General features: G+C 41.8%; 2 protein-coding genes across 4 annotated transcripts; one reads left to right on the forward strand and one right to left on the reverse strand.

The window, feature by feature from the left end:
- Positions 1-409: 409 nt before the first annotated feature.
- On the reverse strand, positions 410-15,393 carry Znf75a (zinc finger protein 75a). Of its 3 annotated transcripts, XM_047533156.1 has the most exons (8): positions 15,190-15,392; positions 13,980-14,647; positions 13,349-13,866; positions 11,795-11,990; positions 10,999-11,090; positions 10,091-10,217; positions 7,942-8,052; positions 410-7,749 (listed from the first exon to the last, which is right to left on the reverse strand). In XM_047533156.1, the coding sequence occupies exons 3-8, from the start codon at positions 13,754-13,756 to the stop codon at positions 7,067-7,069; spliced, it is 1,617 nt and encodes a 538-aa protein (XP_047389112.1). In that variant the 5' UTR covers positions 13,757-13,866; positions 13,980-14,647; positions 15,190-15,392; the 3' UTR covers positions 410-7,066. The 3 variants fall into 3 exon arrangements, 1 of the variants encoding a protein (XP_047389112.1); XR_007106076.1 differs by lacking the exon at positions 10,091-10,217 and having other exon boundaries at positions 7,456-7,746; positions 15,190-15,393; XR_007106077.1 differs by lacking the exon at positions 10,091-10,217 and having other exon boundaries at positions 7,456-7,749; positions 15,190-15,393.
- On the forward strand, positions 14,760-18,421 carry LOC124969959 (translation initiation factor IF-2-like). The gene is made up of 4 exons (XM_047532956.1): positions 14,760-14,766; positions 14,893-15,169; positions 15,332-15,697; positions 17,392-18,421. Exons 1-4 carry the CDS (start codon positions 14,760-14,762, stop codon positions 17,405-17,407), a joined length of 666 nt encoding a protein of 221 aa, XP_047388912.1. The 3' UTR covers positions 17,408-18,421.
- Positions 18,422-19,891: the final 1,470 nt, after the last annotated feature.

Raw genomic sequence — 19,891 nt, forward strand, 5'->3', positions numbered from 1 at the left:
TATCCCCAGTCCTTTTCATTTTCTATTTCAAAACAAGGTATCACTAAGTTGCTTAGGACCTTGTTCAAGTTACTGAGGCTGGCCTTGAACTTGTGATCCTCCTGCTTCAGCGTCTCACACCTCTGGGATCACAGGTGTGCACCACTGTGCCCAGCCACATATTCTATATCATGTCTTGGTAATCACTTTTGCCTCATAACAGCTGATAAAAAGATTTCAAATAAATCTACTGAAGGGGTCTCAAAGTTGCCAATGTAAAAGATTCTTGTACAACTTTGAATTAAGAAAGTGAAACTTTTCCCCAGTGGTTTCATGAACAAGGAAATGGTTTAGGAAATAGAATGTCATCACGTGAAATAGGAATTGGTGTGTTTTTGTGAAGGACATTAAAACTACCTGTGGAACAGATTGTCTGAATAGGTCTGTTTATTAAATAAACTGGATCAGTAATTAATAAACTTTCCAAACACAAAGCACCAGGACCAGATGGATTCACTGGCAGTCTATCAATCATTTAAGGCAGCAAATATGCCAGTTCTCTACAATCTCTTCCAGAACACAGAAGCAGAGGGAATGTCTCTGTGATCATAACTCTAATACTAGAGCCAGATATTACAAGACATTAAAAAATGCCATATTTATCATGAACATGGATGCAAAAATCCTTAACGAAGTATTAGCAAATCAAATCCAACAATGAAATAAAAATTATATATCATGATCAAGTAGGATTGTAAATTCTTATAATTTTATGTGACCTTGGCACCTGTTGTCAATGTTTAATTTTTCTCATGCCAAAAGCAGGGCTTAGTCACCCTTGACAGTTTCTAGTTTTCTACTTACCTCCCACCATCCTAATGTGGATCTAGAACTGCCTTCCTGTGGAGTAGCTAGAGACAACCTACTTGACTTGCTCCACTGAATCCCACACTTCACATGGACTGTGCATGCCACACTAATCCCCTCTTAGTCATAGCATGCCTCTGTAGAACTTGTGTCTGCTTGCCCTAAACCTACCCATTAGAACTTCTACAGGAAACCTGCCTAGGTAGATGGACTCCCAAAGTACCCAAGTGTACAGGTTCTCTTTCTCTCCACTTGCTGAATGAATGTGTCTCAGATGGCTCCCCACTTCCCATCAATCCTGTGAGGCATGCTGCCCTCTTCTTTCTGTGATCTGTAAGAATAAAACTGCTCCTGTTATGTGTTTTGCTGCATTGCTTCCTGTCTTACATGACTGATGCTCCTGATACTTTCTTTCCCAGTCAGGGATCTCCTAGAGAGTGGCTACCTTGGTAAGAATAAACTGGAACACTTAGTCATCGTTAGGACCTGAGGCATTAGGTCATCCACCAGGATAAAAAAAAAAAAAAGTATTCCATGGAGGGCTCTGTAAACATCCATGTCCTAACAGGGAAGGTCTAGAGTTTATAGTCCCTTTCCAGAGAGACCTCAAGACCAAATTAGAAGAAAATACAACAGGGATTTATTTCAGGTATGCAAGGGATGATTCAAGATCCGAAAAATCAATGAATATAATCCATCATATGAGCAAACTAAGGAAAAAATCACATGATCATGTCAATAGATGTAGATATGATTTGACAAAATTCAATACTATTCATGATAGAAACTCTCAGCAAAGTAAAAATAGAGGGGGAACTTCCTCAACTTGCTTAAAAACTTGTTAAAAAATCAGTCAGGTATGGTGGATGCCTGTAATGCCAGCTACTCAGGAGGATGAAGTAAGAAGATTGCAAGTTCCAGGCCAGTCTTCCAGTCTTGGCAACTTAGCAAGGTCCTATCTCAAAAAAGGGGGCTGGGGCTAGGGATATGGCTCAGTGGTGGAGCACCCCTGGCTGGGGGAATCAACAAATAATAATACTTAATGATGAGAAACTAGGTGCTTTCTTGCTAAGAATGGAGTTCTAAGAACAATAGAGGCCAGTGATAAACCATTCCTGGCTCTTGAGGAGACAGGAGAGAGATCAGAATTTCATTGAGAATGACTGCACTCTCTGGGATGCCATCGCCCTACTCTGAGATGATGAGAACTGGTATAAATGGTCAGGGTCATGGCAGGATGGAACACTGGGAGGCTGACTAAATGCTCATGGGGAAGAATGGCTATTGAGGAGTCAGACAGGAGCCATGACTCCTAAAGCCTGTTCCACACATGCATGGACAAGAATTGGAATTCTTCCTAGGGATCTTCTATTTAAAGGAACTTTATCTGAACTGTGAACCAGGAAACCTCAATTTCTACCTGCACCTTCTCTGACATATTCAAAGGCAACCACTTCCTGCCACTTGTCTGCCTTACAGGTGATCTTTCAAAGAGATGAGAGATCCCTACTCTTTGCTCCTCCTGGGAACAGAAGATGAGAAAAACTTTGAATTTCAAAGATTCTGAGGTTGACAGTTTTGTGAAAGTACCATATTGCAATCCTGTTTTCAAACTACTCTTTCCCATGGCAAGTGCTGGAAGGTATCAAGACTGTTCTTGTTAAAACACTGGGATTTTTCACTAGGCACAGAAGATGCTAAACAGAACTGTTTCCTTTGATCTTGGAGGAGTGAATCCTGGGTAGGCCCTTGCAAGAGCAAAGTCTGTTATTTCCTGGAAGGAGGGTGTGCAGCTTGCAGTTCTACCTCACCAGCAATATTTAGCAAGGGGATCTGAAGCTTCCACTTTTTACTAGTCCGATGGATGCCTGTGCCACGGACTGGAATCATGAACTCGAATCTGGACTGCTGAAAATATTTTTAATCCTCATAGCATTGCCCACTGCAGGATTCATACATGAAGGAAACCTAAGCATATTGTAAGTTTAGTAGATGCTTCAAACAGTAGCCCATCCTTGCTCCCCAGTGAACCTACACAAGAAACTATAAGGTTTTATACTTATGTGTCAGCTTTCTATTACTATAATACCTGAGACAATCAACTTAAAAAAGTTCATTTTGGCTCACAATTTGAGATTACAGTCCATGATTAGTTGGCCATTACTTCTAGGTGTGTGGCAAGGGAGCACATTGTGATGGGAGCAAAAAGGAGAGAGGAAGGAGATGGGGTTCCACTATCCTCATCAAGGGCATGCCCCCAGCAACCTAAACACCTACCACTAAGTTCTACCTCTTAAAGCTTCCACTGTCTCCCAAGAGCACCAAGTTGGGGTCCAAGCCTTTAACGCATGCACCTTTGGGGGACATTTTGGATCCACACTATAGCTATTTAGATGTAGTCTTACTGGGAAGAACACTGGAAAACAGTGTGGGCAAATCTTCAAGGCTTCTCACTTCAGAAACTATACAGGGAACCCAGTCAAAAGCTGGTAAGAAACCATAGGAGTTTTCATTTTGAGGTTTGATCTAAGCCCTCCTATCCTTCCCTTACAGTTAAAGATGTAAGGTTCCTAAGATCAATTCAAGTTTCTGGACAGCATGCTCAAGGCAAGGCCTCTACATCTAGGCCAGTTCTAGCATTTTGACCACTTGGACTAGTAGGGAGAGAGGAAGGCAATCTAGACTAAAAAAAATGACACAGTTCTCAGAAATAACTTTGTTAAGATTTCTGTCTAAACAAATGAGAATAAGGCACCATCTGATTTGTCCTGGAAATCATCTGGCTACTTATGGAGGACATATTCATTAGAACTTTAGTGCTTAATGTTTAAGACTAAACCTAGAGCTCTCATATTTCAGTTTCAAGCAAAGCTTCAAAAAACCTTTCTTCCAAATTCCACTCCAAATTTCAAGCCTAAGATGTCGTGGGACATTGGGTTGATCACAACAGTCTAAGCCAGGACTTTCTCACTGGAGAACTACAACTGTCCTACTCCTGATTTCCTACTCAAGTTTCACCCCAACTCTCACCCCTTAGCCCAGAGCAGCCACCTTCCTCTCTACATCAGTCTGAGGAAATGTGCTTTTGCCCTACATCTCTTCTGTTTTCTGAGGCACAACTGACAGTAAGAATAACAGAAGTAGTTGCCAAACCATACTATGAAATCTACTGCACTCACATGAAGAATGGGAACACAACCTCTCCTATCAACAGGTAAGATACAGGGGAGGGGTGGTGGACAGGGAAACAAAAAGAGGAAGGGAAGGTTGCTTTGTCCACTTGAACCACTAATTTCCCCCTGATTTGTCCCAGATAGCAATGTCTTTCTTCCCTATAATCTAGTCTTGAGTGCCTAAGTGTTTCTACTGGAATTGCATTAGGTGCCAAGCATCTAGGAGAAGCTAGGTCTCTTACAGGACCAAAGTCAGGTGAAATGAAAAGGGAAATTCTTTTGAGTTCTGTAAGTGTAGCCACCTCCAACTGCTCTTTTCTATGCTCTATTAAAACAGGCTGTGTTATGCTGCAGAAACACATGGCACCAGCATGTCCATGCTTTAACATAACATTTACTTCTCAGTCCAACAAAGTATATTATAGGTCTGGGGACTTCAGAATAGCTGACCTCTTTGCAGGGACCCAGCATTCCTGATGGCTTTGATCTTGTGGCTCCTCTAGCTATGTATGTGCTTCCATGATTAAGGCAGGAAAGGAGAGTACTAGAGACTTGCACCAGAAAATTAATGCTTTGGCTCAGAATTGAAGATTCTGATCATTACCTGCTGATCAAATCTATCTCATGACTCTGGCTTACTACAAAGAACAAGAAAGATTTCTTTTTTACCTCCTTTCTCCTAGGTTCACTGGAATACATTCTCCATGAAAGGATGTGTTCTCTCCTTTGCTGTGTCTTCAGAGTCTGGACAGGGCCCAGAACACAACAGAGTTTTATTAAATAGAGCTGAGTGAATGCAGTGTCTCCAAGAAATCCACATGTCCTGAGAGAAGAGTCAGAGTCCCAAGGGTCTGAGACTGAAAGACTAGGTAGAGCAGAGCTTCCGATCTCTGTGCTTAGAAAACAAACTTGGTCCAACTTATCTCAAGGAATAAAACAGAATTGTGGCTGAGAGCTCCAGACCAATAGCTCAGGTAGCTCTTGTGACATACATCAGAAAATACTAAAACCAATAATCAAATCATCTTAACAACTCAAGTGCTCAAGTCCTGAATGGGGCTGCCACAAATGCCATTTGCTTTCTTAATGTAGTCAGCCAGTCCAACTTACCACTGGGGAGCAGGGGAAAGGGAAAGAACACATACACACCATGTTTCTACTATGGGCGAGGCCATTGTAGGTGCTCTACTTTCATCAATCCATCTAATCCCCAAACAACCCTGAGTTGAATGCTATCTCTATTTTAGAGAGAAAATGGAGACACAAGGGTATTTCATGAACCATCTGAGAAATGCTAATAAAAAAACAGGAATGTTTTATAAACTAGAATTAGATACAATGCATTATTCAGGCTGGTTGTGTGGGGATAACATAAATTGGTCCTATTAATCCTGCCTTCATATATGATAGATGATGCTAAGTTGTAGTCCTCAGATCCTCTAGCAATGTCTTAATCAAGTTCCTGTCTTTAGGGAGGAGGTACTGGGGATTGTACCCAGGTCCTTGCACATGCCAAGCAAGCACTCTAACACTGAGCTACATCCACAGCCCTTTTTAGAGATAGGGTCTCCCTATTGCCCAGGCTGGCTTGGAACTTGTGATTCTCCTGCCTCAGCCTCCCAAGAGCCAGTATTACAGGTAGGCACCACATTAGCCCTATATTTCTTCAAGTCTCAATTTCCTTATTTATTAGAGACTTGGAAGAGATCATTACTTGAATCTCTTTCTTGACATATCTAAAAGCCCTAACAGGAATAAACTGAGTTACTGTTTTACCTAAACAGGTCAATTATAAGAAAATCTATAGGCTATGCAGACTAACAGTAACCCATCAAATTTATTAACTTGAGGCTGCTATTGAACACTGTGCTGGAAAGGTGGACCCTGCTTAAGAGCTTTCAGTGTAAAAACATAACAACATAGATGTAGATCTACCTATACTTGTCCAACACTGAGCATCAGTTACCAAACATTTCTTTTTGGGAACCCAAACTCCCACTGCATGTTCAAGTCTCTATACCAAGTGAGTGACAGGATCCTGCCTGTAGCACACACACATTCCAGTTCTCATACAAACATTACTCTTTTGTTCTTAACAAAAGGCAAATTAAAAAGTAAACAGAAACTGTAAGAAGTTGATCCTAAACTCAGTTTTCTTTAATGCCTAGAACAAGTACTAATTTTTATGACTGCTCTATGCTGACATCTTGAGGTAAGGAAAGTCTACTTTTATTGCAGAAAATCCTTATATCTAATATATATTCATGGCTACAAATTCCAACCCGTTTTCATATGCTCTCATTAGAGATGTTTTCCACTTTCTGAACACCACCAATGAGAGGCATAAAATAGTGCATTATTAGTCCATCTGGCAGATTCCCTAATGGTTTTATCACAGTAAAATTTGTGCTAACAGGAAGGATGCAAGAGCTGAAATTGCTAAAAAGTTCAAGGAACTCAAATGATGTCCATCTTTATGAACAGTGTCCAATGACAAGAGAAAGGAAGAAAATCCAATTTTGCTCCTGGAAAACTTTCCATTAGAATTCATTTCTGCCCAAGATCACCGAAAATGTTTAGTCTGATACCCTGAACACAATGGTTTACAATTAAACACAGATAAATGTTAATCATTTTTCATCTTGGAAGACTACATTACAAATGCTTCTACTATGTTCAAGTGACTGAGGACATCAATGCAAAACCATCAGCATTTACTTCTGTGATTACAGAGAACTACTGACTCGCTGCATCTGCTATCTGAAGCTGAAATTGCTATTTTCCTTGTACAATCCCCAAAGAGCCCTTTCCCTTATTCAGATGCTCTTAGAACATCTCTAGTGCTAAGGAATTCCCTGACAGTTAAAAACAGTAAGTAGTATAACTAATGTACCCACAGTTGGGTCAACCTTTCTATGAATCATGACATTTATACCCAATTTTTTGTTGAAAAATTCATGCTTTTTTTTTTTTTTTTTTTTACAACTTCAGTGTCAAGCTCCATTTGATGAATTTCTTTAGAATAAGGACACTGTACAACCTTCCCTTCATTGGTGAAGTTTCTGGTGTCTAAGAAGGCTTGACCGCCTACTAAAGTTTCTCTTGCATATACCACAGGTGTAAGGCTGTTCACCTGTGTGGGTTCTCCGGTGCTTAATAAGGTGGGAGTTCTGACTGAATTTTTTTCCACATTCATGACATGTAAAGGGTTTCTCTCCTGTGTGAGTTCTTTGGTGTGTGTGAAGGTTTGTATTTTGACTGAAGCTTTTCCCACACCATGAACACTTATATGGTTTTATTCCTTGATGTGTTGTTAAGTGCTTATTAAGATCTGAACTCCATCTAAACCTCTTATCACACTGCTGGCACTTATAAGGCTTCTCTTCTGTGTGAATTCTTTGGTGCTTAATAAGATCAGAGCTAACTCTGAAGTTTTTCCCACATTCTTGGCATTTAAAAGGCTTTTCCCCTGCACGGTCTTTCTTGTGAAGATCCATAAGTTTCAGTAGTTCTTGTTTCCATGTTGCAAGTTTCTTTCTTTTCTTCACTGGAAAATCTCGGTGCCACTTCCCCACTCTGTGTGTATCACCATGATTTTCTTTGCCCACTGTTTTCTGGGGAACTTTCACTTTGGCCTTTTTTGATCCTAAGTCTCTTGGTGCTTGTATTTCCAAGTCAGAGAGAGATACAGGCTGATGATTTTCAGTGTCATTTTTTAGTATTAACCCTGCTGGAATAAACATAAGAATCAGCCATCTGTATCCCAGAACAAGAAAACTACATGGGAGGAAATGGTGATTGATTACAACAAACAAAAATGGATTAAAAAAAAAAAAAAAAAGACCACCAAACCCTTAGAATATTAAGTCCATGTGAAGGTTCACGTCAAGGTACATGTCTCCTCCTCCTGTGGTGTGTTTACCTGTAGAAGATTCTCTGGGGCAGGGTTTGAACTCTGACGATCCTTGAACCCATGGGTCTTCTCCTTGCTCTAGACAGGAGATGACTTTAGGTTTGGGAAGCACAAATAATGCTGTGAAATGGAAAAAACGGGGTCAAAGGCTTCAACTTCACAATGAATTGGTCTACTCATTTCAGATTATTCAGGAAGACCAAAGGACACTTCTACACTGTTACCCCAGATCCAGAATCATTTTTATACTATATCACACTGCATTCATGGATAGATGTGCAAAGCAGAGGCTAAGAAATAAACCCCAAGGTGGATCAATGAAAAGGACATAGGGAGTAGAAACCCGCTGTACTTTTCCCTTCTGTTACCAAGAATACACTCTGTTCTACCAAGACAGAACCAAATTCCAGAGGTTGCAAGAAATATAGACTGGTTTTAATAACTCCTTAAGAAAAATTATCCTGGATAAGACCATGTATAGTGAAGCCAATGTAAAAGAACTGTAGGTTGGTATCATCTACAAGTGACTGCTGTCATAATTATAGCTGTTTATTTAGCACCGGGCCACAGATAAGGAAAGATTTCTACCCCTCTTATAGAACAGTTCCACATCCAGGTAGAAGAAATAGACCAAAAGCACTTGGTAGACCTTTTCTAAATAGTTTGTCCAGTATGGGAACTATGTATCACTCCTCCTTTCAAGGAATATTTACTGGTGCTGAGGATTTAACTCTAGGGTATAGCACGTTTTCTGCACACACAATGTCCTGGGTTCAATCATCAGTATCAAAAATAAGTTAATATTTATTTACTTATTGAGTGGCTGTAATGTGCTAGTCACTACTCTATAGCTTGGAGCTATTATGGTGAAGAAGTCCAATCCCATGATTTCAGAAAGCATATATTCTAGTATACTAGTGAGGCAAGCAAGTAAATAAAACAAGTCAGAGAATGTCAGGAAGCAATAAATGTTTTGAAGAAAACGGAAGATGGTAAGAAAGATTCTAAGATTCTGCTCTGGGAAACCCTCTTTGACAAAGTATTATTTGAGCAGAAACATAAAAGTGGAAATTTTGCCACATGGTAGAAAAGTGCAAAGAAGAGGAGAAAAGGAAAGCTGAAATGAGTATGTAAAATCAAGAAACAACAAGAGGGGCTGCAATTGCAGCTCAGAGGTAGAGAATTGCCTAGCATGTGTAAGGCACTGGGTTTGATCCTCAGTGCCATGTTAAAAAAAAATATATATATATATATTAAATTAATAATTAATTAATTAAATAAAATGTTAGAGAGAGTAATAAAAGAATTCTTAAAAAAAGAAATAACAAGAAAATCAATGTGGCTAAAGAGGATTAAGCAAAGGTAAAACTGGCAGGAGGCAAGGCCAGATAATGGAGAGTCCTGGTGCTCTGGTAAGGATTTTGAACTTTATTCTGAATTTAAGAAATCACTGCAGAATTCTGAAGCAAGGAATGTCATAATCTAATGAAATTCTTAAAAGATCACTCTGGCTGTTGTGTGATAAACAGACCATGGGAGGGCAAGAGTACAGGCAGGACAACATTTAGAAAGTTATCTGGTTTGAGAAATGATGCTGGCTTACACAAGGATGCTAACACAGTTCAAGAAGTTGAGTCATAGGTGAAATCAGTACACAATACAGTGGAGCTACGAAAACTTGCTAATGGGGGGCTGGGGTGCTTGCCTAGCACATGTGAGGCCCTAGGTTTGATCCTCAGCACCACAAAAATAAAATAAAGATATTGTATCCACCTGCAACTAACAAAAACAAAAGAAAAAAAAAAAAAAAAAGAAAACTCGCTAATGGGTTGCTAATGGGATATGATGGCAAGATTAAAGGATAATTGTATCCCCCCCTCCAACTATCTAGATAATTCCTTTGCCAATGGGAAAAATATAAAAGAGTGGATTTGGGAGAAGAGAAATGAAATGGATCAAGAATTCTATGCAGGATAAGAAATGAGCATGTTCATTTGGGAAAAGCTCCCACATGTACGGCATGCACCTTCTCACCCCTGCCACACCATCTAGTTGAGAACCAACTGAAAAGAGTGGAACTCTAACAGGATTTCATTCTTTGTAAGCCAAGAATGAGTCAGGTTACTTGATTTCTACACAAGGGAGGAAGAATCTTTACCTAGCGAGATGACAGTCTTATAGTTTTCCTGCATTACATCATTGTAGAGAGCCTTCTGAGTGGGATCCAATAACTCCCACTCTTCCTTGGAAAAATACATGGCTACTTCTTCAAATGACAACAAGCTCTAAGGAAAAGAATGGACTTAAGTTTAGTACATGCTACTACAGAAGCAGCCCAAACACCTGGATAAGAACTGTATGGTAAGCCAGGCCATGAAGGAATTAACAGTACATGATTATAATCACATGCCACAGAAGAATGTTTTGGTCACTGGGCACATAATGAAGGTTGTTCTGTAACATAATGAAGCTAGAAATTTTCTATTGCTAAATGACATCACAGAGCAAGGCCTTTCTTATGTGTCCGTAGTGATGCTGGTGTAAACAAACCTTCTGGGCTACTAGTTGTACAAAACTATAACACACAGTAATGTACAGTATATATTACTTAATAATAATGACTAAGTTGCTTGTTTATGTATTTACCATATTTTTAACTGTTAGGAGTGTACTCCTGGTACACTGGGAAAAAAAAGTTCACTACAAAACAGTATACACATGTTGTGAGGGCAGCAACTTCACACCTCTTATACTTACCATGTCTCTCAACTGCAGCAAGAGGTCTCACTGAATAAGTGACTTACATGATTGAGGGATGTGTACACACAATCTATGATGCTTGCACAATGAAAAAATTGCTTAATGACACATTTCTCAGAGAGTATCCCCACCATCATGCAATATATGACTGCATTTTAAAAAGAAGTCAGAAAGAGGTGAAAGGATTGGTAAACAGCCTAGAAGGTATCCCAAGGGAGAAAGACTGGGTCTAACACGCCTCTGAGTTCCTCTTGGACAGTATGAATAATGGTCAAGAGGAAGAGGCAGCTAGAAAGCAAAGCTCACCTGGGACTGGGGCAAGATAAGCCCAGGTGCCACTGTCCACACTTTGGTGTTTTTCTGTTCAGAAAAGGCTAGACTCTGCTGAGCAGGAACAGCTGTGGGTGGAAAAGGAGCCAGAGGAAATTTCTCATGTCTATAAATATCCTGGGTTCATTTCTGAAATACAGATCCTCTTTACAAGTGCTATGTGTGGTGACAGAGTGGCTTCTCCTAAATAAGAACCAAGTACTTACCAATCCTTAGAATCAGTTCCCCAGTTGACTGTTAATTAGTAGTCATGAGAAATTAATAAAATCCCTTTTCATTTTCTACTCATGACAAATTATTCTGAGTTAGGCAACAATTAAAGATATTTCAAAATGAAGTACTCAGGGACTCCAGTATGTAAGAAATGAAGTTTGTTGTTCATTGTTTTTTTCCTGGTAGACAAGTATCTTCACATTCTACCACTAATAACCCATTTCCTCTTGCTAAAAGTCTACTTCTGACCCTAATTCTTTCTGTATTTTATGAAGATGAGGTAGCCCCAAACCTTCCTGCTTGATCTCTTTTCCTTCTCTTCACTTTGCTAAGGAATGGCGTTCATGGTTTTACCAGGGTTCTGTAGTTTGAATATAGTTTGAATGTTCCAGGCTAACCCTCACCTTTGCCACTGTCTGAATGGATATCATAACTGCTAATCATGGCTGCTTTTACAGATCTACAGAACTATGTACCCAGAAAGTGCCCATGACATTTTGGCTAAAAAAAAAAATTACTATCACAGTTCCCAGAAAGAAATTACCATGAAATTTCTTACCACTCTCATATATAGACTCAGTTTCTTTACAAGAACTCCTGCTCAGATGTTTTTGTACACCCTGGTATGTATTCCAAAATTCTTCATCCTTAGACACACCTTCTGATTGAGACTTTGATGGCTTCACCTTTAAGCCTGGAGTCTCTGGTGTTTCTCCCACAAGCACTGGCTCCTTTTCCAGCTCATGGACTTCAACCTAGAAATAATTCCCCATCCTTGTTACCACAGAAAGTATCTTTGGTTGAGAAGTGGAGGCAGAGGGTGGAATAAATGTATGCTCCAAACTATAAGCTTGAAACAATATTGCAATCTTTGAACTTGCAATATAGTTCACTTCAGGCCACTAGCAAGTTTGGGCAGTGAACCTATTATATTGCCTTGTCTGGCTTTCCCCCTTGACTTAGATTCTTTCCTTGATAGTTTCCTATCTTCTCATTTTCTCTAAAAATTAAGGAATTGAGCTGGACGTGGTGGCACAGGCCTGTAATCCCACCAGCTCAGGAGGCTGAGGCAGGAGGATCCCAAGTTCAAAGCCAGGGTCAGCAACTCAGTGAGGCACTACTCAGTGAGACCCTGTCTCTAAATAAAAATACAAGAAAGGGGTGGGGATGTGGTTCAGTAGTTAAGTGCCCCTGAGATCAAACCCCACTACCCCCCCCAAAAAAATTAAGGAATTGAATAAAGTTTTCCTGTCAGTCAGATTTTCCCCATAACCAGGGAAGGTTTTCACAGAGAATGTAAATAAAGAAAATGAGAGAATAAGAAGGGCTCCAACATACACCCAAATGTTTTTTTTTTTTTTTTTTTTTTTTTTTTTTTGTGGTACTGGGGATCGAACTCAGGGCCTTGTGATTGCAAGGCAAGCACTGTACCAGCTGAGCTATCTCCCCAGCTCCCAAATGGTTTTGATACCAAAAGTCCTGCCATGTACTTTTCATAGTAGGCCTAAGGTCAGCAGGTTTTGCCACCTGCCCAAAGTTATACCCTTATTTCTCACTCACCAGCAAAGCCAAGTGAAGCCACTAAGGAAGGGTAATGGAGGCCCTCAAGGTAGGGAAGGCATCATCTCCCTTCGACTTGCAGTTACTCTCTTGGGATTTTCCTTCTTTCCAAATTTTTGCCCCCCTCTATTTTTTTTCTTTTCCTTTGTAGTATTTCCCCAATTGTTTGAATTTCTCCTTTACTATCCATGCTCTCCTTTGGTCTCTAGGCATTCTCCCTATTTTAGATCTACCCTCCCTCGCCTTATTATCTTTCATTTGATTCTAAGAATTCAAGTTGTGTCTCCTCAGCCAAGATCACCCTCAATTTGTCATGGCTCCAAAAAGAGCAAAATTCAGTTCTTTTTCTCTAAAGTCAGAAAAGTCTCTGCTGTGATCTATGGAACTAGTGGACTTTTCCTTTCCTATGTGCTTATGAGTTCAAGTCCCAACATAAATGCCCTAAAAGCACAATACAGAGGAACTAATTCATCATTTCTCAATTAACTGTCCCCATTCCCACTATCCACCTTCATTCTATTTCACTGTACATATCAGGAATCTTTCTTCTCACCCCATTCCTCCTTTGACCAGTTTCCCTTTGTAAGTATTCCACCAAGTCAACAGCCTCCTCAATGCTCTGTGGATGGTGCTTCTGCATCCAGGTCTGCATCTCCCTGGGCAGAATGGTCAGGAACTGCTCTAGCACCAGCAGTTCCAAGATCTCCTCCTTTGAGTGAATCTCTGGTCTCAGCCACCGACGGCATAATTCCTGAAGCTGGCTGACAGCTTCATGGGGTCCAGCTGTTTTGTGATAATGGAAGTTCCGGAAGTGCCAGCAAGAGCGCCTGGGATCCAGACTGTCTCTCTGTGCAGATTTCTTACTTTGATTGGAGCTCTGAGTCACAGGTTCCTTAGTCTCCCACAGAGCCCTGATCTGAGGGTCCAAATGCTCAACCACCTTCAGATCTACCATCATCATTCTGCTCTAGCACCAGTTTCGATTCAGTGTCTGGCACCTTGCTGATGCCACCTTTGATAAAATAAGGACCTGTCTGCTCTGGTACAAAAATCAATGTAAATATCTTCTTCCTATGGACATTGAGGGCAAAACAAACAAAAAAACCCAAGTCAATAAGAAAGTCACATGAACCTTAACACTTGCTATTTAATGAGAAAAATGAACAGAAAAGGACCTGTCTTACCTTCCCTTTAAAATCAATAGCCAGGTCCTTTACTTCTCTCAAATAGCTCAGAGAAGACAAATACTGAATAACATTGCCTCCTTCTTTTTCTTAACATTTCAGGTTGGTGATTGAGAAAATTGGTACCCACAGGCTGAAAGGAGGCTTAGGATTATCCAAGGACAACTGGTGTGCTTTCTAGTTCATGTTTCTCATAAGGGAAGAATATGAAAAAATCAGATTAGGAGAGATTGGGTTCTTCTTAAATTTGGGTCAACCGTCTGTCTTTAATAAGGGGTACAATTTCCATGACCTTCATTTATTTGTGAAGACAGAAGTCTTCACTTTGTGGAAGTATATGGACGATGGCAGGAGAGCTTGAGGCAGTGAAACCATAATAAAAAGAGAAATAATTAGGGGAAAGGTAGTCATATTCTTCTCCAAAAGCATCTCCCAACTAACCAACTAAATGCTCATCATTCTTCTTTGCAAGACATATACAGGACGCTATGAAAATGATTTATACGAATTTTTAACCTAGGGGGAAAAAAATCACAGCTGGTTTTTGTTTACAAATTATCCAATTGTTAAAAAAGACAGTGGGCGTGATGGCACATGCCTATAATCCCAGAAGTTGAGGAAGGAGGATTATATGAGTTCGAGGCCTGCCTTGGAAACTTAGTGAGACCCTGTATCAAAAAAAAAAAAAAAAAAAAAAAAGAGTTGGGATGTAGCTCAGTGGGAGAGCACCCCTGGGATCAATCTTTTAAAACTTTAAAACAGAGAGAATGGGAATTGGCGATGGGAAGTGACCCTCTGAGGCTCGTTTCATGGAGGGTTATTTAGATCCGTAGGGGACGCGGAGCAGGACCTCGCGAACCTCACCTACGCCGCGGGGACGGGAATTCTGGCCCAGTGCCACGGGCGTTCCTAGACGAGCCCCCACGGAAGCACGCTACCGCCGCGCCCGGCGCAGTCCCGGGGCTCGTCCTGCTCTGGCCTGGGCAGAGGCTGCTGCGGGGTGCGCTGCCGGCCCCCAGCGCCCGGAGGCAAGGCTTCCGGCCGCCACGCCGCAGCTCGCCCCGCAGAGGCCCGCTCCTGCGCAAAGGGAGCCGAGAAAGGCTTCGGAGCCGCGCTGTGGCCTCGCGCCCGCCGTGCCCACCGCAGGCACGGGCCGCCTGGGCCGGAAACGCCGCTGCCCGCCCGCCCGGGTTAGCAGCTCCTCAGTTACCTCGCACGGCTCCGCTCCGCTTCCCGCTGCCCCGGACTCGAGCGAGCCACCGCCGCCCTACGGATCGCGGCGCTCCGCCCGCCCCGATGGAGGCGAGCAGGACCGGGCGCCACGCGAGCCCGCCGGGCCTTCGGTGAACAAGACGACCAACCGCGGCGTCTTGGTCGCGCTCTGGGAGCCGCGCACGGGCGGAAGAGGAAGTGACGCGCGGCCCCGCCCCTCCTTCGCGCGAGGTGCCCCACGGCCGCGCGCCTGCGCTCAGGGCGCTCGGGAGGGGCGGCTCCCCTCCCGGGCCGCGGGGAAGCGTCGACGCCTCCGAGCGGAAGGGGTCTCGTGCCTTCAGACCCGACCTCGCCGCCCTGCTGGGCCGCATGCCCCGGCCGTCGCTGCGGGCTCCTGGAGAGCAGGCAGCTCGTGCAGGTAGGACCGGCGCTCCCCGCGTGTCGGCGAGGCTCTCGGAAGGGCCGCGCGGCGTTTTCCCCGGCTGTGGGCGCTGTTTGCTGGTGAGGTAGGTTGCTCCGCGCCCCGCGGGCCACGGGCGCCGCCGCTCCCGGCAGCGCACCTCCGCAGGGCCCGAGCTCCAGAGGGGACAGAACCGTGCAGGAGCAGTCACGGTGCCCGGGGCCGGATGTTTCCGGCCCTTGCACTGTCCGCTAGTCCCAGCCCGGCGTTACCTGCGCGGTGGGCTGTGAGTAGCCAGCACTGGAATACGTGAGGCGTCCTGCCGCGAGACACCCAGAGGACGGCAACCTCAGGGACATCAGCAGTGAGAACTCCAAGGAGATGAAAGGTGGTTTGGGGTTGGAGGAAATTATAAAAGGCTTGAGGGATATTGCCCACAGCAGAGTGGGGACACTTGTACAGAAGAGCACACGGAGAGAACTGAAAGCTGGAAAGATTAGAACATAAGATGTGTAGTACATTTTCAGGGAGTCGGGCTACATTTGGAGGAAGAGTTTCAAAAGTTAAATAAGTTTATGTGGGTCTTGTGGCATTTAAGAAAATCATTTCTTGAGCTCCACTTAGAGGGTTTTGATGGCATATCCTTCTAGGGCAATCCATCTAGAGTCAGAATGAAGATGAGGGGCTACTGTGCTACTTCTGTTTTGGGACAGAATGGTATACTCACCTGAGGCATAGATCTTGAACCACTTTAAATGAGATTAAACAGATAGTAATGAGCATTTGCCTAAGCCATTTGGATACGTGTCAAAGACACGTAAGTTGGGAATTAAGTCCTTAAAAATTAATTATGGTTCCCAGCCTCAAATAACTAATGGACAGTAAGACCCTTAGCATTGACAGTCTCATCACCAGGGCTAGTGCTGAACATATAATTAGTATTTATTAAACTGAGTAAAGGAAGTTCTGGGGCTGGGGTTGTGTGTCCGAGCACTTGCCTATTATGTGTGAGGCACTGGGTTCAATTGTCAGTACCACATAAAATTAAATAAAATATTGTGTCCATTTTAAAAAATAAAGGATGTTCGGTCAGCCGTGACCTTATATGTCATTAGCAGGCCTAAGATAACAGAGAGCGAGCTGGTTAAAGGGAGAAGAAAGGGGAAAGAGGCACTGTGGAAAGAAGAGGAAGCAATGCAAAATGATGAATAATGGTGATTTTCATTGTGAGGTTTGGTGCCATAGTTGCTTACCCTTCCTGTGGAGTTCACAAAAGTTCCCTGACTTTTTTTAACAGCATTTAACAGCATGTCTCCCTGCTTGTGCACTGTTTTAGAAGTGATGAATGTACAGCTAGGAAACAACAAAATACAATGAATTAATTTGGAAATACCTGTACAACTGCCATAGTGGACAGCGTTTTTGCTGGGTGACTAGTGATGATGATGCTGCTATTGGCTAACAATATTTTCTTTTTTCATTTATAATAGTTACCACTTAGTAATTACTTTAATTATAGATGTCTTTTTTTAGGAAGTTGCTTGATTTTGACTTGTCATTGGCTCTACCACCTAAATATATTCTTTCATGATTTTCTTAGTGCTCTATAACTCAAAGTTGGCATTTCTTGCAACAAATGTTAGAGGAAGACTGTTGCTCTACTCTTCAGGGTTTTTAGATGGGAGAGTTGAGAAATTTATGTAGTTGGGGAATGAATGGGGCAGTCAGGCTCTGATGTAATGGAGAGGAAGAACAACAGATAGTAATCATTTTCTTCATTTCTGACATTTTTCTTTATAGCACCTGGAATGGATAAAAGTGGCAGTTTTGTTTCTTCTCATGAAACTGTTTATCTGGGATGAAAACCGTGGACTTACTCTAAAGTAGAACATTTCTCGAGACCTGGAATGACTTGAGCACCAGGAGGCCCTGAAAGGAGGCCTGAGGGTACAGAAGAGTTTGCTAACAGAAGGACTTATGAGAACAACTGATCAGAAACACCAGTAGAGAAACCTTTTGAATTCTTCAGGCGACTGATTCTTGGTTCAAATTAAGTAAAATCTACACGAAAGAGAAATTAAAGTCTCAAATATGAAAAGTATATTGACATCCTAATGTAAAAGACAAAAGTGAAATGGTAGACCTTTTTAAAAAGAAACTGTGGTTAAGTATTTGTAAAACTTTCAGACATAGCTCTGAGAATTTCCATGATTCTGAAACTTGATATCCCAAATATGGAATCATTTCAGTGAAAAAAAAAAATACTTGAAAATACATCTGGTATACCCAAGGAAGAAGAGCTGAGAATGGAAAAGTGCCACTAACAAATTATTTACATATAATCTTGGCAACATAATAAGACACTCAGGTTTGAATACAATAAATGTTGAATTTCATTCACATGTGGAACAGAACCTACTGACTGTCCTTCATTTAGAGAGTCTATACAACTGTCCCCAAGCTCCAACTCTCTAGATGTTCCAATGTCAGGGTCCTGGAGGCTTGGGGTCTACACAGGTAGATGAACTGTTGCCGAGTGAATGCTTCAAACAGAGCAACATGAGCACTGTTTTCTGTTCCAGCAGTGAGGTAAAATCAGGTCGTTTTGGAAGAAGAGAAGCCACACTGCATCTCTGCTACACAAGATTCCTCTGTCATTGCCTTTGAGTCTTTCATACTCCCTTCTCAAGCATCAACTTTGTATTATTGATTTAACCCACCTGGTTCTGTTCTTGTGAGCACATGTCTCTCAATGCATCTCCTCTTCATTTTGTCCCTTTTCCTCTGTTGAATTAGAGAATATATGTAGGTAACCCTATCATCAGGGAGAGAAAAAACAATGGGGTTCCAAAAACTGATTTTCCATATCTTTCAGTAGCCAGGCAGGACTTTGATAGTGGCAACATTCTGAGTACATAAGACTCGCACTTCAATCATGAACCCTTATCCCTTTCAGCCCATTACCCTCCAATATAAATGCCAGAACCTTCTGGAACTCTCCATTAGCTTTTTCTTATTTTAAAATGTTTTTCCCAATTCAGTAAGGCATTTCCCTTTCTTTTATTTTGTGGTTGTTTGAAATCAAATTCACTATGAATAAAAGAGGAAAATATACAACATTGAATTTGGAGGAAAAAATGAAGGTTCTCAGCAGGATTGAAGCTGGACGATCTCTTAAAAGTGTAATGGATGAATTTGGAATCAGTAAATCAACATTTTATGACATTAAAAAGAATAAGAAATTAATTTTGGACTTTGTACTGAAGCAGGACATGCCATTAGTAGGAGCTGAGAAGAGAAAGAGGACGACAGGAGCTAAATACAGTGATGTAGATGATGCAGTCTACATGTGGTACCAACAGAAACGCTCAGCTGGTGTCCCTGTTAGAGGCGTGGAGCTTCAGGCTGCTGCAGAGAGATTTGCACAATGTTTTGGACGAAGAGACTTCAAAGCTAGCACTGGTTGGCTTTTTAGATTTCGAAATAGGCACGCAATTGGGAACCGAAAAGTATGTGGAGAACAGATCCTAAGTTCAGCTTCAGAAAATGTTGAGCCATTTAGACAAAAACTGTCTATGATAATCAAAGAGGAGAAACTGCATCTAGCTCAGGTATACAGTGGGGATGAGACTGACCTCTTTTGGAAGTCAATGCCAGAAAACACTCAGGCAAGTAGAAAAGATATCTGCCTGCCAGGAAGGAAAATAAACAAAGAACGGTTATCTGCCCTTTTATGTGCAAATGCAGATGGAACCCATAAGTTAAAATCTATTATTATTGGCAAATCAAAGCTGCCCAGAAGTGTGAGAGAGGACACAAGTACATTACCTGTGATATATAAACCTAGTAATGATGCTTGGTTCACTAGAGAATTGTTTTCAGAATGGTTCTTTCAAAACTTTGTTCCTGAGGTTCGGCATTTTCAAATTAATGTCCTAAGATTCCATGAAGAGGATGTCAGGGCATTGTTACTTCTGGATAGTTCCCCAGCTCACCCTTCTACCGAATTACTAACCAGTGAGGATGGTCGAATAAAATGTATGTTCTTTCCTCATAACACTTCAACTTTGATCCAACCAATGAATCAGGGTGTGATCTTGAGCTGCAAACGACTTTACAGATGGAAGCAACTTGAAGAGAGTCTGGTAATTTTTGAAGAAAGTGAAGATGAGCAAGATAAAAGAGAAAAAGGAATTTCCAAGATTAAAATCTACAACATAAAAAATGCCATTTTTAACTGGGCAAAAAGTTGGGATGAAGTAAAACAAATAACCATAGCAAATGCCTGGGAAAATCTTCT

The sequence above is a fragment of the Sciurus carolinensis genome, chromosome 18 (genome assembly GCF_902686445.1).
Source record: "Sciurus carolinensis chromosome 18, mSciCar1.2, whole genome shotgun sequence".
In the NCBI taxonomy this organism is placed as follows: Eukaryota; Metazoa; Chordata; class Mammalia; order Rodentia; family Sciuridae; genus Sciurus; species Sciurus carolinensis.

What these genes read in the sequence shown, in the direction of transcription:
- LOC124969959 (XM_047532956.1), top strand. An exon ending in GCCGCTGCCCGCCCGCCCGG is followed by an intron (nt 15,170 to 15,331) that starts GTTAGCAGCTCC and finishes TCGGTGAACAAG; the next exon opens with ACGACCAACCGCGGCGTCTT.
- Znf75a (XM_047533156.1), bottom strand. Translation starts at nt 13,756, where the DNA reads ATGATGATGGTAGATCTGAAGGTGGTTGAGCATTTGGACCCTCAGATC. An exon ending in CTGGTCAAAGGAGGAATGGG is followed by an intron (nt 11,991 to 13,348) that starts GTGAGAAGAAAG and finishes AATTATTTCTAG; the next exon opens with GTTGAAGTCCATGAGCTGGA. An exon ending in TTATCTTGCCCCAGTCCCAG is followed by an intron (nt 10,218 to 10,998) that starts GTGAGCTTTGCT and finishes TCTTTTCCTTAG; the next exon opens with AGCTTGTTGTCATTTGAAGA.